This window comes from Eumetopias jubatus, unplaced genomic scaffold (assembly GCF_037043125.1).
Source record: "Eumetopias jubatus isolate StellerSeaLion01/CBP00866 unplaced genomic scaffold, mEumJub1_p1.0 scaffold_6, whole genome shotgun sequence".
In the NCBI taxonomy this organism is placed as follows: Eukaryota; Metazoa; Chordata; class Mammalia; order Carnivora; family Otariidae; genus Eumetopias; species Eumetopias jubatus.
The window spans coordinates 46,206,341-46,223,074 of NW_028274812.1; the positions used below are offsets into that span (position 1 = coordinate 46,206,341).

General features: G+C 42.9%; 1 protein-coding gene across 2 annotated transcripts in view; it reads right to left on the bottom strand.

Moving 5' to 3' along the window:
- NT5DC1 (5'-nucleotidase domain containing 1) overlaps positions 1-15,879 on the bottom strand; it is a 145,513-nt gene extending 129,634 nt beyond the window's left edge. The window contains exons 1-6 of one of the 2 annotated variants that reach the window (XM_028117082.2): positions 15,686-15,879; positions 9,474-9,565; positions 7,999-8,070; positions 7,306-7,412; positions 2,332-2,411; positions 873-954 (exon numbers count right to left, since the gene is read on the bottom strand). In XM_028117082.2, the coding sequence (XP_027972883.1) occupies positions 873-954; positions 2,332-2,411; positions 7,306-7,412; positions 7,999-8,070; positions 9,474-9,565; positions 15,686-15,778 (526 nt within the window). In that variant the 5' untranslated portion in view covers positions 15,779-15,879. Of the gene's footprint in view, positions 1-872; positions 958-2,331; positions 2,412-7,305; positions 7,413-7,998; positions 8,071-9,473; positions 9,566-15,685 lie in introns of both variants that reach the window. The other variant, XM_028117081.2, reaches the window with a different exon arrangement.
- Positions 15,880-16,734: the final 855 nt, after the last annotated feature.

A 16,734-nucleotide genomic window follows, 5' to 3' on the forward strand; every position in this document is an offset into this window, starting at 1 on the left:
AACATCAACAGATTTTTATGCTGAATTTATTTGAGAGCAGCAATTACTATTCTCAACCATTCTTTTAAGGGTTTTCACTTTACAAAGTTTATAAAAGAAAAACAATAAAGTGGTGGGTGGCTCTTACAGTTGTCATGGATACTGCCCTCTACTGGGGATGGTCATTCACACACGCCCCCCAGCACTCCGTGTGGACTATGGAAAGGCAACCACGGGACCACATGGGACCTATCAGCCAGGTTTGAGGGCCAGTGACCAGGCACAGAAAAGGGAGACAATCTCCCCAAAGCAGTGATTTCTTCAGGGAAGGCAATAAGCAGGTGGCAGAGAAATATGTAATTTTTTAAAAACTATTCTGCAGGTACTATTTATTGCCTTGACATGTTTTTAGTTACAATACTCAGGATTATTTTGGTGACTTAAATTACGTTAAAAGGAAGGCAGGCAATTTTATGTCAATCAAAAAGCAACCCTTTTCTAAGCTGAGAAACACTGCTCTTGAGCATCTATCAGTCCACTAGGTGACTCAGGACAGTCTGGTTCGAGTCCCCAAGGTAACCTATGATAAAGCATCCCTGTATTCCTTAGAAGTAACCTCTGAGTAACTTTACCAAGCAAATCTGAGATGCAACTGTGAGGCCCCACGGGCAACCTGACCCATTCTGAGTCAACCAGTCCTGTTTTTAAGCAAGAAGAATGGAATTCAAAAGAACCTCTTAAAATAGAGGCAGTACCAACTCTGTAGCAAAATTTTAGATAAAAAATCAAGTCCTAATTGAGGAACATTAATAAGATAGGTAACTTCAAAGTAATTTACAAGCCGCAGAGCATTTAAAAACAACAATTAGAAGGTCTCCCTTCACGTTACTCACCCTTAAAAGCTGACATTTTATAATTGTGTTGTATACCAGCAACTATATCCTTCCAAAAATCAAATGTTTTTTGACCGTTGTTCTGCTAAGAGAAAAAGAAAAAAAAATCCCAAATGTTAACCCATGTAATAATGATGTTTTTAAGCACAGTAAAAAAAAGCAAGCGCTACAATATTGCCGTAATCTAAAATCGGGACTCATATTTAGAAAAGATAACCGATGAAAAAACTCATTCTCTAAATGGGACTTTAAGAAAAAAAATCTTCCAAGAAAATCACTGCTACAGATACATATATACACACATACAACTAAATATTAATATAGCTCATGTAGCCCAAATAAAATAGAAATTTCTACTTAGTGTGAAGTCTAAAAATTATGTATTTTAAACACAGGAGTAAATTTACAGTGTTATAGCTTTTGAGATATCAGAATGTGCCACTTCATGTACTGTGGCATCAATGGGATTAGGAAGCCTCAAGTCCTAAAGTCCTAAAAGCCGGTTACTTTAGAATTCAGTGCACATTTACCTGATTTCAATAAAAAAGAGCAGCAAATCTCTATAGGATAGATGAAGGAGGTTCCAAATCCAAAACATAAACCACTTTTAGATTTTTTAAAACCAGGATGCAAATAAACATTACATTGAAACAGAGAAGGCTGCAAGGCCTTGCTTTCTTGGAAACATTATTAACCGGTGTCCTTCTATCTAAACAAACTACTAGACATTTGTATCTAATTAAACTCTGAAATATCTGAAGACTAATACATTTGCTTGAAGTCACTATGGATGAAAAACTGATTCCATCTCATGTAAGTAATGTCTACATAATAAAGTAATTGCTCAAGGGAAACTCCCAAACACATGACTAATTCTGGCTCAAAAGTAAACCACTATCCATGTTCTATTAATAACATGATCGTTATGATTTTCAAAGACAACATATGCAAAACAGAAAAGTAATTCTGACATAAAACTGGTGTCTGTTCACAGATCGTAAGCCCTAAGTATATTAAATCTTCAACAACAGTATAAATCTACACGCATCAAACTGCTCAAAAGGATGAATTTAAAAACTTCACCTCATTTTTTTGATTTTGTATTATTTAGAGTGCTTAAGGACAGGTGGAATTTTCTTAATTATCTTTAATTTTTCTTTTTTTAAATTCTGCTAATGAAACCAAAATATTTTTTCCAGCTGTGAAGTATTTTCTTTTTAGACATTTGCACCCCCTGCTGGGGAATAGGTTTAGTATCCTGGGGGGAAAAATGGTCAGGGCTATTTAATTTTCCCAAAATATTTGACCAAATTCTCTATGTTTTTCTTCCTCAGTCACTTCCAAAACCACAAAGAGGAAACTGAGTAAAACTCAACTCAAAAGACATAAATATAATTAAGTCCTCCGATTTATGACTGAATACCTATCATAATTTCTGAAAAATGAGTCCCTGGCTCACCTTTGTTAGAGAGTCCACCACTCTGGCACACAGAAGCGCTCCTGGCAGGTCAAAGTAGTTATCATAAAAATAATATTTTCCTAAAAAAGAATAAAATTTTACACTGGGAACAAATTAACACCTCATTTACGTGACACACAGAAACTTGGCTGATGAGACACCAGACTTTGGGTTTGGTTATTTAGAGGGGCCTCTATTTCAACTCAGAATGGCTCTATTACACGCGTTCACTGTCTTTAAAGAAGGGTTAAGCTACAAGAAAGTTAAAAAATGATATCCCTAATTTAAGGATCTTACGAAAAAAAAATTATGTAAAAACTAGACTATACCCTAAATATAAAATGGATTATGAAAAAGCCACAATTTATGGTACCAATGTCACTGAATTTTAAGACCATCAGCCTAACACTGGAGCACCATGAGGTAATCTGCACAATAGTACCTTTTCATATCTGTGCTGGTTGGTCCACCTTTAGTTTAATGTGAGAAGAACCAGAGCGATGGAGGAATAATAATAACAAAAAAATCACATCATGTAAGGAAACATAGTGTACTTATCTGGGAGAAAACTCAGGAGCATAGCACAGGCACTCCAGGGTCTCAGGGAGGAGAGGGATTGAACTTATCCTGTTTGGCCCTAGGACGCAATTAAACTTGAGCCCTTCCTTGGTGCAGATGTCACTTTTGGAATCTGCCGTCCCTGGGCAGACACTTGATGACCCATGTCACATCCCTTTGGCTCATGTCTGATCCCAGCCACTGCTGTGCTAAATGGCATCATCCCACCTCAAGCACACCTGTGTCATTCACTTTCCCCAGAAGCCTGTGGAGTCCACGTGGCTTATGTGGTAAGCCTCAACCAGGAGCCAGTGGGTGAGTCTCCAGTTTAGGGGCCAGTGAAGGCTCCTGCCCCTTGGATTGACAACTCTGGGAGGTATTCTCAGTGCTTCTCAGAGATCCCAGTGGAATCCAGCCCCCATTGTTCCTTCCTTCTATGGCTCACTGTCTCCACTATCTCACTTCTGTATACCAGGATCAGGACCAACCACTCTGCTTTGGGGGGATCCCAAAGTCATAGAATCCCTAGAGAACCCTTGTACAAAGAGGAATCAAACAGAACCAAAGGTGAAGCCAGATTGTAGTTTAATGTGAGAAAGTACTTTTCGAATGGTCATAACTATTGCATACAGTATTATAGGTGCCTGATTTCAAGTCCTCCCTTCTTCCCATTCGCAAGCTAGGTATGAAGCTATGGAACACAGCAGTCTTGTTCCTTCGTGTCCACTAAGCACAATACCCAGCATATTGCAGGCACTCACCAAATGTTTGTTGAATGAATGAATGATCTAACAATGGAATGGATTTTTGGAATGAGGGAGTGCCGCAGGTAAATTAGGAGAAAACCCTTTGCAGGGGCCAGGTATCTATCCCTTTAAATGTCATTTAATGCCCGTCACTTCTTCATATCAAATTACTAAGAATGTATAAGAAATAAAGTCAAAAGTTCTCCTTCTGTTAATTCACAAAATGGCTGTGTGGGTTTACGTATCCTTTCCCTCAGTTAAAAATACTTTGGTTGGCATCATCTTCCTGGTTTTTACTCTTACAGCTGAAATTATTGGCAAAACATCTTAGATTACTTTTCACCCCTCAGAAAAGTCAGGATGGCTTTGTTAGTGTGAGGAACCAGGCATCTGGAGGAAAAGGGAGGTTAACATCCCACGTGCACTTTTGCTCACACCCTGCTGTGCTATAAGGCCACGTGATGCTCCAGGGCTCCCAAGACTAGGGCAGTGGGCACAGCTTCCCAAGGTCCACGAACCTGCACTTGATCTACTCGCCTGTGACACCAGAGTGGCCAGCTGCTCTGGGCACCGTGGCAGCAGATCTGTAGTTGCTGCTGGTTACGCCCCCTTGCTTTTCCCTTCCCCTATTGCTCCCTTTGTGGCCATTAACACAAAATTCAGCTAAAGAGTTGGAATACTGATCACGAGTCTTGGGTGGGATCTAATCAAACAGCTCAGGGGTTTAATGAGACTCCCTCCCACAAGCCAAAGGGCTGACTCACTGGACTGTCAAATGTGGGCTGGAGGACTGCTGTGTGGACACACCGAGGCTTGCTCAGTCCTGACCTATGACCTGGGCCAGGCTGCTCTCAATGCCCCTTCCTCCACCAAAACTCCAAGACTGTACCCCATGAAAGCTTTGACTCTCGCCCCTCCTTGGAAGCAGAGAGCTTACTGGCAATGAAGGGGTTAGTGAGTTCCGTTCAATAAAACAAGCCTCTGAGTCCAGACAAGTCCTATAATCCTTAACCTCTGCCCATTGAGAAACCGTTCCCCAAGAAGCCATTGCCAACGCTATGTACTTTGTAAACTGCCTACTCGTACTGGTAACAGAACAGAGGCGTGTGAGTGACTGAGGGCAAAAGAACACTTTATGTTAGCACAATGTTCTCAATTGTGCAGATGAGTGATACCATCTTCACTTAAAGGTGAGCAAAGTGATGCTAAGAGTGGCTTAGTAATTGGCCAGATCACTTTGCCCAGCGAGGAACAGTCAATATGAGCCAGGACCACCTGTCTCCACCTGCCCCATGGTTTCTACTATACTAAGCTGTTTCTGCATAATCTACCAGTTTATGGGGAAAAAGATCAAAAGGACTTGCTCTCTGGAAAATGGCTGGTAATGAAAACCATATTCCTGCCAGTGCAACAACTGGCAAAGGGATTATCAAATAAACTGTCAGTAAAATGTCTCTGTCCATCAATGCTTTAAATTCCCTAAATGTACTGGTAGGGAATGCACTTTATAATTAATGCTCTCCTTAAATAAAGGCCCTTATTTGGCCATACTGATCAAAATTTTACTTTATTTTATTTTTTGGTGGGCAGCAAAGCAAAGTTTATTGAATCATAGTAAAGCAAAGTTCATTGAGTGATAGTATAAAGCTCCCAAAGATGGAGGGGACCCGAGAAGGTTGCCCTAAAATTTTTAAACCTATATATCCTTAGAGCGCTTCTAGGAATTTTACAGAAGTGCAAAATACACATGTATGAAAACGTTACTGCAGGCTTGTTTGTAACGGTCAAACACCAGACACAATGTAAACGTGTACTAGGAACAGACTGATGGACGACGCTGGATGGCAGGGCACACCAGCATTTAAGAGAACGAGGTGCATCCGTATGTGTGCTAATGTGACAGGATCTCGAAGGCGTCAATTAAAAAGAGCACAGTGCAGGAAATGTATGATCCCTTTCGTGTACTTTTGAGAAATAAGCTTCAAGGGAAGGGGATTCTGGGGGGCAACAGGAGTTGGAGATAATTAACTCTTCATTTTATTCTTTTCTATAATATTTAAATTTTCTAACCCTATGCTCACATTATTTTTTTTAACGTAAACAAAGTTTAACTGGGTTGTGGAATCACAGGCCACTTTTTTCTTCTTTTATATGTCTCTACATTAAAAAAATAGTATTCCTTTTTGAAGACATCAAGCTTTCCCTTATGATCTGGCAGAAACAATAGTAGGCCTTTGTTATGTGTCACCACCACCTGACCACTGAACACATAAATGGGAAACACTTCCCTAACCAACCCAATTAAGAGGAGATAAATTCCAAGCTCATCCTCAGAGCGCTCCTGGGTAAACTGAGCGCCAGAGGGAAGCTGCTGATTCCAGAAGGTGGCGCTCTCTAGTGGGCAGAGCAGTGAGCGAACTGTGGGTCATCCTGGGTGAATGCTCTTTTCCCGGCTGAGAAATACTTTACTTCTTTAAAGTACTCTCTGTTTCTGAATGGATGTCAGAGTGAAACACTTAGCTCCATGCCTGGCCTTTCTGGGAAAGTTATCTACAACTGCCTGCTTCTGGAGAGCAAATAGCTGTTCTCCGTTTTTAGCTGAGTCAAAGGCTACATAGACGCCCATTTAACTTCCACCAGCCACTGGGACTTGAGATGTGTGAAAGCATTCCATCTCGATCCCCAATTTGAAATCTGTTTTCCTCTCAACTTATTTTACCAAGAGCACTCATTTCCTGACATTTTCATGTCAGGAAAAAAACAAAACAAACTCTCAAAAGACAGTGAATGTACCACAGCAAATCTAGTTGTAACAAGGAATAACTCCCAACTATTTTCAGGTTACTACATTTTTTTCCTTTTTTAGGATTTTATTTTAAGTAAATTTTACCCTCAACGTGGGGCTTGAACTCACAACCCCAAGATCAAGAGTCGCACGCTCCACTGACCGAGCCAGCCAGGTGTCCCTCAGTTTACTACATTTTCTGAAGGAGAACAGTGCATTTCAAAAGTGAAGTGTGGGACAAGACGGCACAAAAATTTAGAACAAATGAAAAACTAACAATTATAATAAGATCTATTTGTTTATAACAATGTCTTAATCATTCCTTATTAATTTATGCACATCAATGTCTACAAATCATTTCTGAGAAACCTTTTCATGTTTACACATGGTGAATTTCTTTAAAGACAGTGGGGGAAAATGTGTGAAATTATTTAAAATAAGGGAAAAGAAAAGATAAAGGCAGAAGACAGAAGATACTAGAGCTGGCAGTAAAGAAGAGAATTCAAGAAAACAAGAAAGGGGGGGTAGTATGAATGTGAGGAGAAATGGGTAATGGAGAAATTAAAGCAAGGACTGAGCATGTAATAAACTGATAAAAAAATACAGACGACTGAGGAATGTATTATTCCTAGGTGCTAGTCTTTGCACTCTAGAACAAGTGGAAGTAAAAGGAGAATCAACAAAACCTAAAATAAAGCAGAATCAACTGCCAGAGACATGAGACACGTGTGGAAAACACACCCTATTCCTATCAAACCACAGCTGCTCCCTTGTGCATCCAGGCCAAGAGGAGGCAAGGTGGCATGCTTCCTGTCCTCACGCTGCAGGTCCGAAGTCCAGAACCCAAGGGGTGGCCGTGGTGGTGCTGCCCCGCACGAGCCATACCTGATCGGCAAGCCATTCCCGCGTCAGACATGAAGTGCTTCCACTCCTTCCTGCCATACTCCTCCGCCAGTGCCTCGGGAGCCATCATCTTTGTGCCATGGCTTGCCCTGGTTTGGGGAGACAGGGTACAATGCTCATCAATGCCCCCTCTGAATACCCCTTCCTCTGGCCTTGCTATGCGTGGTCCCCCCTAAAATGAACCCAGTTTTCTTTTTTCCGTTTTCAACTGGATGATTTCCCCCTTTAGGGCTCTCTAAGGCATGTCTCTAAGTTCTTCGTCCGTTTCATCCACCAACCGACAAGTAAGTGATCAGGAGCAACTCACTCTGAGGTCCACCCCATGCTAGCTGCTCTGGACCTATAATATCTAAACTATTTCTCCGGAAGAAAATTCTTTCCTGAGAAGTTGTCGTTTGAAGATAAAGGTAATCTGACTGGAATGTGCACAGACTGGGTGGCAGCCACAGAGAGAACGGAGGGGAAAAGGAGGGGGGAAAGCAACGGGGCGAGAGCAAACGGAAAAATCAAAATGGGCTCCTTTCTATAAAGGGGACAATGCAAAGAAACATAGGCACAGGATCTGTCATCTGATTAATAAAAATAATAATTTTATTTAACCCAGACCTTAACAATCAAATGCTATATAAAGTGTCCCGGAAAAAAAGTTTTGACTTCACAACTAAATTTTATTACCTGAGCACAGTGCCATTATCTGCAAGTTTAATGAAGTTCCCATCTTCTAGATCCAATGCCAAGCCCTTGCAACTAAAATAGAAAAGTCTGATTACCAATCAATCCACAGATTCAGCTAACCTAAGAATAATAATCTATATTTTCAAAAAGTCACAATGCTAAAAAGGGATTCTCCCACCCACACGAACGATATGTTAGTCAAAAAAATAAGAATATCCAAGAATCCTAAAATTAAGTAGCATCCACAAGTACAAGTATGTAAGGAAAATCGTCACGTGGGAAACTGAAAGACAGCATATTTAGGTTGTAAAATCCTTATGCTTTTAAAAAAGAGGAATCTAAAACGTAAACAAAAAAAAAGGAACATCATTGTATGTCTCTGTTAAAATGTGCAAATGTTTTCCATTAAATAAAATACACACGCATGCCCACATTTATATTCCGCCAGATAAGCTTGTAGCCAGGTTCTCTCCTATACTCTTCAGACACTGCCTCCATTTAGGTCAGGTTATAAAAACTTGCCCTCTGGGCAGGGCATATTATTGAAAACCACTAAAAAAAAGTCAAATACTAAGTTTTAGGTTCCTCGCTGTAAAAGATGTGGGATTTGGGGAGAAAAGTGGGTACAGATTCATTATTATGAATAATAAAAGCAAGGAGGTATAATGGCCACCAAATACCAAGAGAATTAAACAAAAAATGACAGGGTACTTTAGAAGCACTATTGACTCTGGTTCACAGTAAAATTTCTAGAGTCAGCAGTTTTATATAGCAAAATATTTCTGTTTCTTCTTTTTACAAAAGGGATACATCAATAAGGACTAACCAAACATTGCAGAAATATATAACAGATGAACATCATTGCTCTAGAATTAATTCTGCATGTGTTTCTGTGTGTTGTAGGATTATTATTAATTTTCCACTGAGCAATGTTAAAGTACAAGATTTTAATTTTGTTGTTTAGATGAGGAAGAGGGACAAAATAAGCCTTGGGAAGTGGAAAAACCTAACCCAGGAAAGGAGTAAGCAGTAAGAGTCTTAGACATAGGAATGTCTATTCAAATTATAGAAAACCAAATGTCCCAGTTCAGACATTTATTCAAAACATGATGATTCTTCCGCTTCTACGGTCCTGTATTTGAAAGGCAATAAAATAATTTTTTTTTTTACAAAAGATGTAAATTTTAGAGACAGTTCTTAATAACCTCCGAAACCTACGACAAACTTCAGCCATACACAAATATCCAAATTAGTCAGTAAGTTTTAGCTTATTTATATATTTAAACAAGTCTAAATTTAAAGTAGAAAAGGCTTTAATTTATGAAACATAAAACTTTTAATATAGAAAACATTTTGTCCTTTGACTCAGTTTCACATTTCACTTTATGTCTCCACAGAAGAGGAAGCATTAAAATTTTATCAGCAACATTTAAGAATCAGAGGGAATGGGAAGACCTTAAAAAAAAAGAACTTACCAGAAATCCCAATCCTCTGGAGTCACAGTTAGCAATTCCTTGTCATACCCTTTCTCCTTGACCAGGAACTGAGCAAAGCTATTATAAATGAGCTATAAACAACAAGAAGGAATAAAGAAAGATTAAATATAAAATTCACTATTCATTCCTAATTTCAGACCTGAAAACCTACTGGAGTTACTCATGGGGCAGATGGGAGAGAAAGATCTCTAATTGTGAAGTTCTGCAGTTTAATCCTTTTTTTTTTTTAAGATTTTATTTATTTATTTGACAGAGAGAGAGACACAGTGAGAGAGGGAACACAAGCAGGGGGGAGTGGGAGAGGGAGAAGCAGGCTTCCCGCCGAGCATTCCCGCCGAGCATTCCCGCCGAGCATTCCCGCCGAGCAGGGAGCCTGATGCGCAGCTAGATCTCAGAACCCCGAGATCATGACCTGAGCCAAAGGCAGACGCTTAACGACTGAGCCACCCAGGCGCCCCAATCCCCCTTTAATGCAAGCGATTTATCCACCCCTGAGAGCCCCAGGTAGCTACTGTGTCTTTTTATACTGCAGAATTAGACCACCAGTATACAATTACATAACCAAGGATGACTATCAATCTTACTCCTGAATTCTAAGGGTTGGAGATCATTAAGACCTGACAAAGCTTTGTAAACTTACTTAACACATCACCACGATGATAAACATATCGACCACTCTATCATTACATCTATCCTCAGCCCATCCTTAGTGGACCATGCTTGTGAGGCACTGTTCCTCCCCAGTTCATAGATTATTTTCCCCTGAATAAAGGACATCAAATCTGTCACTAAGTTGTTTTAGTTTTGTCATTGACACAGGGTAGTCTCAAAGGGAAATACACATAGGGACCATGCAGATGACCTGAAGGAGGAATCAAGGAGCTTCTATTAGATACAGGAAATACCTTATTTCTCTGCCATAAGAAAAACTGAGGGAAAAGGACGAAGGAAGCTTCTGGAAATAAGTACAAAGATAAATGGATCTTCTGATTTCTCAATGACAAAATCCCAAGTGTTTGAGTGATGTGTCTGATTTTTTCTAAAGAGCTGGCTCAAATTTTTAGAGAACTGTGTATCCCAAGCAAAAAGGAGGCAAAAGGTGGATAAAGGTCCACACTCTCCCTACCCCATTCTCCTTCAAAGAGTGTTATTAAGCCAGCATCAGAGGCACTTGAATCTGAGGCAGAATGCTGCTCCGGGGTCAGACTGAGCAGTATCCAAGAAGATCCTTGAGCAACTTGACCCTTCTTCTCTATGTTTTTGTTTTTTTTTTAAAGATTTTATTTATTTATTTGAGAGAGAGAATGAGATAGAGAGAGAGAGAGCACGAGAGGGAAGAGGGTCAGAGGGAGAAGCAGACTCCCTGCTGAGCAGGAAGCCCGATGCGGGACTCGATCCTGGGACTCCAGGATCATGACCTGAGCCGAAGGCAGTCGCTTAACCAACTGAGCCACCCAGGCACCCCCTTCTTCTCTATGTTAACCCATAACCTCTTTGACAGCATGAGGTGGCACAAGGGAGAAGAAAGAGACATAGCGAAAGGGATGGAAGAAGGCCTCCCTGAGATGATGATGTTTATTTACACTGACCCCTGCAAACTGTAGCAGTTAGCTGGGTGAATCCAGAGGAAGGGGAGCACGCCAAGCCCAGAAACCCAGAGGCCCACAGATGCCTGGATTTGGGGGTTGGGTGTAAGCATCAGGAGATGAGTGCAGAGAAACCAAAAGCTCCCTGTCAAATAGAGCTGTTCTCTGTCCTAAAGCTAATTAAAATCACTATACATATACTCCCGTGAAATGCAGTGTGACGCTGAAACATGTCAATTGTTAATAGCTCACATTATGTCAACACTGTATGTCAACACTTCTCAACCCTGGCGGTGGTTCAGAAACATGGTGACGGCTCTTAAAACCACCTGAAAATTTCAGGCCTACAGGCTAGGGTAGGATCCAGGTGAGGCCATACAGGATTCCTGAAGCACAGAGATGACTGAAAATCATTGGCTTTCCATGTTCTACGGCTTTTCATTCAATCATAAAAAAAAAAAAATCAGTAAGAAATGTACTGAGTCACTCCAAGGTCTGGAATACTATGGGCAATAAAAAATACACATCACGATCCTGCCTTGCAAGGAACCAGTGCTGTAGGATTAACAGATATAAAGTGCTTTACAGCAGTGCCTGACATAGAAGTAAATTCAATTTAAGTATTTGCTGTTTATTATCAGTGTTATGCTGGTTAAAAAAAAAAAAAAAAAGGCCCTGATAAGTACCATGTGCCCATTTCCACGGTATAAATATTCCCACCATGGCCACTTTCAAGCTACCAATGGTCACTGCATACCATTAAACTCGCCTCTGGTCAAGGCACTTTATTCAGTCTTGGACTTTCTCACCCCTTAACAATCCTGATAAAGATATGGGCACGTGATTCCAATGAGGTTGGATACTTCCTAGTATATGCCAAGCACGCAGCTCAGCACACCTTTCTCTCCTGAGAGAAAGGAGCCCTTTACAGCAGGGCTGCCAACGGGGCGTCCACAGCTGTGTTCCTTACCTCATGGAGGAGAAGTTTCTGTAATAGGAGAAAATGAGGTCAGTGTGCCGGGAGAACCAGAGAATAGTGGTGCTGAGAAAAATAAGGGAGTCTGTGCCTTTGAAACCTGTTCTAGTCCCAAGGCCTTGGTTCTTGGATCTTTTTCTATTTTGTTGAGTCACCCCAGAAACCTGGATGGCGCAGGGCCTCCACGGACAGCCCCCTTCCTCTCCCAGCCTTTGGGGCCACTGACTTGCTCACAGTCTTACGTGACTAATAATGCACACTGCACATCAGCTGCACATTCATGTCCTGTAAGTTGTATGCAGACCACAAATGATGTTTGGTTCCCCCTACAGGTTGCCAGATAAAATACGAAATACCTAGCTAAATTCGATTTTCAGATAAACAATGAATTTTTTAGTATAAGCACATCCCCTGCAGAACACACATCTAATAAAAATGTTTTTGTTATTTGAAATTCAAATTGAACTGGGTGCTCTGTATTTTTCTGTGCTAAATCTGTCACCCTATAATCCTGCTGTTTGAAAATGGGAGCTAACATTTAAAAATTGAGAGACTTCTCATACAAGGTCAGGTATCTTTCTTTCTCTCTTTTTTTTTTTTTTACAAGTTCAGATCTCTAACTTATCTTAAAAGAATTAGATCTTTTAAGAGACTGAGCCCCTACTTCCTCATGTTAAAAGAATTAGATCTTTTAAGAGACTGAGCCCCTACTTCCTCATGTTAAAAGAATTAGATCTTTTAAGAGACTGAGCCCCTACTTCCTCATGGCAGATAGATGTTGGCAAGAGTTGAGTGTGGTTGCGTCCTCAGAAGGCAAACCCAATCTCTTGGCTGTCCCAGGCCCCACCCCAACTCCCACATCGGGGCTAACTGCCTGGCTCCATCCACTTCTGAGTCTGCAACCCCAGGAGGAGCACAGGGGTCATCATTTCCAGGATGGCTTTCCTGAGCCCCCAGGTGAGCTAACACATCCAGTCCCCTGTTTGCATAACACTCTGCATTTATTAAACACCTATGATACTGATGGGAGAGGCCCTCGCAGTGTTCCATGACGTAGTCACCACTGACTTCACCATCTTCTCCTGCAACTCCTTGCCTGCTGCTGGACATCCAGCACTTCCCAGAGTTCTCATGTCCAGGTCCTTGCCCTGGCTGTACTTCCTCTGTCCGAAGCGCTCCCTTCTGCCTCCTCACCTGCCCCCTTTAATTCCTGTGCTGGGACCCAGCTCAAGCCATCAGTCACTCCAGGCGGCTCCTCTAGGCCTTGGGGCACCCATACAGCATGGTGGTGGGAACAGAAGCCCGCTAGTGGGATGATCCTGGATAAGCTACTCATCCTTTTTGTGCCTTGTTATCCTCATCTCTAAATGACGCCTGTGACAAAGCAACTACCTCACACAGTTGTTGTAAAGATCTAACCAGTTCATTTAAACTGAATGCTTATTAGAATAGTGGCTGCGCCATATTCAGTTATTAAAATACCTATTTTTTATTGAATAATTCCACAATTACTGATCGAACCTAGTATATGCCAAGCACGCAGCTCAGCACACAGAACACACAAGAAACCATCAGAGATACTGATGTCGGGGAGTCACGGCTCTAGACTCAAGGGGTAGATTCCAACAGGTTAACAGGAAATTTTAAGCTGCGTGTAAGTGCTATGAGAAATTAAAGGTTTTATGGAAAACCGGAGGTGGGATGGGAATGAAAGGGTAAACTTTAGGGGGCAGGGGAAAGCTTTCCAAAAGGAATGCTATTTAAGATGAGATCTGACAGAGGAGTTGGTGTGGTGGAGGGAGGGCCTCCAGGAACAAGAAGACAGTCTACAGCAAGATCCAACACTGCCCTCACCACAGGGTGCTGAAACCAGCTCTTCGGCATCTTCACCCAATACATGGCCACTTGGAAAGCCTGTGTCTATCTCTGTACCCAACTCTATTATGGTGCTCAGCAAGCAAACTGCTGACATTTCATAAAAGATTTCTGAGCCAAACAGGATCCATAACACACTAGGTTACTTTCAATCTTTAAGCCTCCCTTATATTTGAGGTTTGTAGAAAAGAATCTTTGTCTTCGAGGATCTTGCATTCTGAGATGTGACGCGCACACATGCACAAAATGTGTTTTAACACGAGTGGTTTAATAATACTTCCTTCAGATGAAGGTGGCCACAAAGGAGATGCAAGAAAACTCACTTTCCAGAAGGGAATTTGAAAGGCACATGAGGAAAGAAAATATGGATCAAAGATCTAGAAGAAGTAGTAGCCAAAGGATCAAGAAGAAAAGCCTTCTCAACTTTCAGTATGACCAAGGAAACACCTGTATAGAAGGAAAGCAGAAAAGCGTAACAGCAGGAACGATACACCTTTTTTATTTTTTAGCATCTGTACATAAATATAGCACAAGAGCAATTCAGACACTGGGTTTTGACCTCTGACATGTACCTGAACTTCCGGTTGGGGCACTGACCTCACCGTGATGAGCAGCAGCACAGGCTAATGTCTGCACCAGAGGCCCAGAGCTCTAACCATAAATGGTGAGGTTTAAAAATGGTTTGGCCGGAAACCATAAAAGCACTTGTATGGGTCAGACACTGCTCAAAGCATTATACATCGACTACTCCTCACTTAATTCTTGCAACCTTTTGCGGTAAATCCAATTATTTGTGTCATTTTATAAATGGGGAAACTGAGGATTGAAAAAAAGTTAAGGAACTTGCCCAAGGTCACAGAGCTAGTAATGGACACGCTGGTGCCCTGAGCCGGGCAGTCTGGGCGTGGAGCCCTGCTCTGACCACTGTGCTCCTATCCTACTCAGCTCTTTTAAAAGGCTTTGGTGCTTAGATCATTGACTAAAACATTTCTGTGAATTTTTTTACATCAGTTTCCGTATGAAACCAAAGGAATGGGGGAGGAAGGACAATTCACCTGAGGGTGTGGAATCAGACATACTCCACTCCCCCTTCTTTCCAAAGTTCTGGGAAGACCCCAACTTAGTAGGCTGTTGTTAGGATTAGAACTTATTCAAAGGGGGGCATGGTGCACGTAGGAAGTGCGCAGTAAAGGTTCATTTTCGTCTCTTGGTAGAAGACAAAATTAGGGCTAAGATTCTCGTGGCTTTTCGGCTAGCGTTCCTTCCAATACACCACACAATCTCTCCCTGACTGCAGTGTTTAAAAAGTGACAGGTGGTCGCATGGACACGCAAAAGAAAAAATGCACCGGGAAAATACAAGCCCAGGTGACTGTATCGGAACGCTGCTGGAACCCAGAATGACTTGCAGGGAAGTTCCAAGGCCAGGGATCTGCAAAAGACACCCCCAGTTCCCCCAGCCCCGCCCCTGGAACCGTTTCCCCAGCCCGATTCTGCACAATTTGCCCCTTCTCTTCCCCACCGCTCTCTCAAAGTTGGCTAATAGCTGGGCGCAATGAGCCGGTGCGGAGCGCACGGGCAAGGCCCGGGGGCTGCACACTTCCGCCCGGCCTCGCGGTGGGAGGTCGAGTTCTGCGCAGAGGCGTGGCGGCTGCAGGCCCCCGGCAGAGCTCGCCGCCTGAGCCCGGAGGGAAGTCCAGCCCCGGCCGCCATCAAGGTGCACGCCGTGCGCCCCAGGCAGCCCGCGCCACTCACCACGGCGCTCTCGGGCAGGTTGTAGCGACACAGAGTGTGGTCCAGGTCGAAGCCGACCACGTCGCAGGCGGCCAGGGAGAAGTGCTGAGCCATGGCTGCGCTGGAAGCACTGGAGAGCTCCTCGAGCGCCAGGACGGTGCGAGGAGCCCGTGGACGGGACGCTGCGGGGCGCTGCGGGACGCTGCGGGACAGGACCCGACGGGACCGGGGCGGGGCGGGGCGGGGCGGGGCTGCGCCGCCCCCCCCGCCGCCGGGACGCAGCGCGTCGGCCTCCAGTGCTTCCCGCGCCCGCGAGCACCGCCCCCGGCCACGCTTCTCCCCGCCCCTCGCGCGGCCCGCCTCCCCGCGTCTACCCCGCGGCTTCGGCGCCCTAAGGCGCCCCGACCGCCGCCGCCGAACGGGTCCCGGCGCCCCACCGCCATCCCACCCCGCCCCGCGGTCCCGAAGGTGGGGGTGACCGGGAGGCGCGCCACCACTGCTGGACCTGGGGGTGCGGTTGAGTCCCCGTTGGCACATAACCTTTGTCACAAAATTAGCCGGGGCTCCCCTTCGTTTTCAAGGTGTCACAGAAACCAGGACACTGTAAAGTTAGACTCGACCCTTTGCTCTTGTGCGGAATAAGGTAAGATTATGGCGAAAATTCTATTCACTAATATCCTTTGACACAGCCTAGAATTTGGAAGATCTCTTGGCCCACGTGCTAAGGGTTGAATATTTCGTAGCTTCCTAAGTAGTTAAAAAACCTTTCACTATTTCCCTTTCTGGAGTGCATTAGAAAATAAATTTATTAGAAGGAGTTGAAGGACTATTTTTGCAAAATAACGCTGATTAAAAAAATCAACGTTGGCTATTTTGTTACTTGATTATCCTATTTTTTATTGGAATGAATTTTTCTATGAAGAACAGCAGAAAGTTGATAGAACATGCTACAGAATAGAAAACTTTCTGCAAACAGATGGTTTTAAGATTTATAGAGCACACAATCAGGTGACAATAATCTGAATTCTCTCAATTCTCTATTATTTTAGATGTTTAGGAGAAAAGTTACG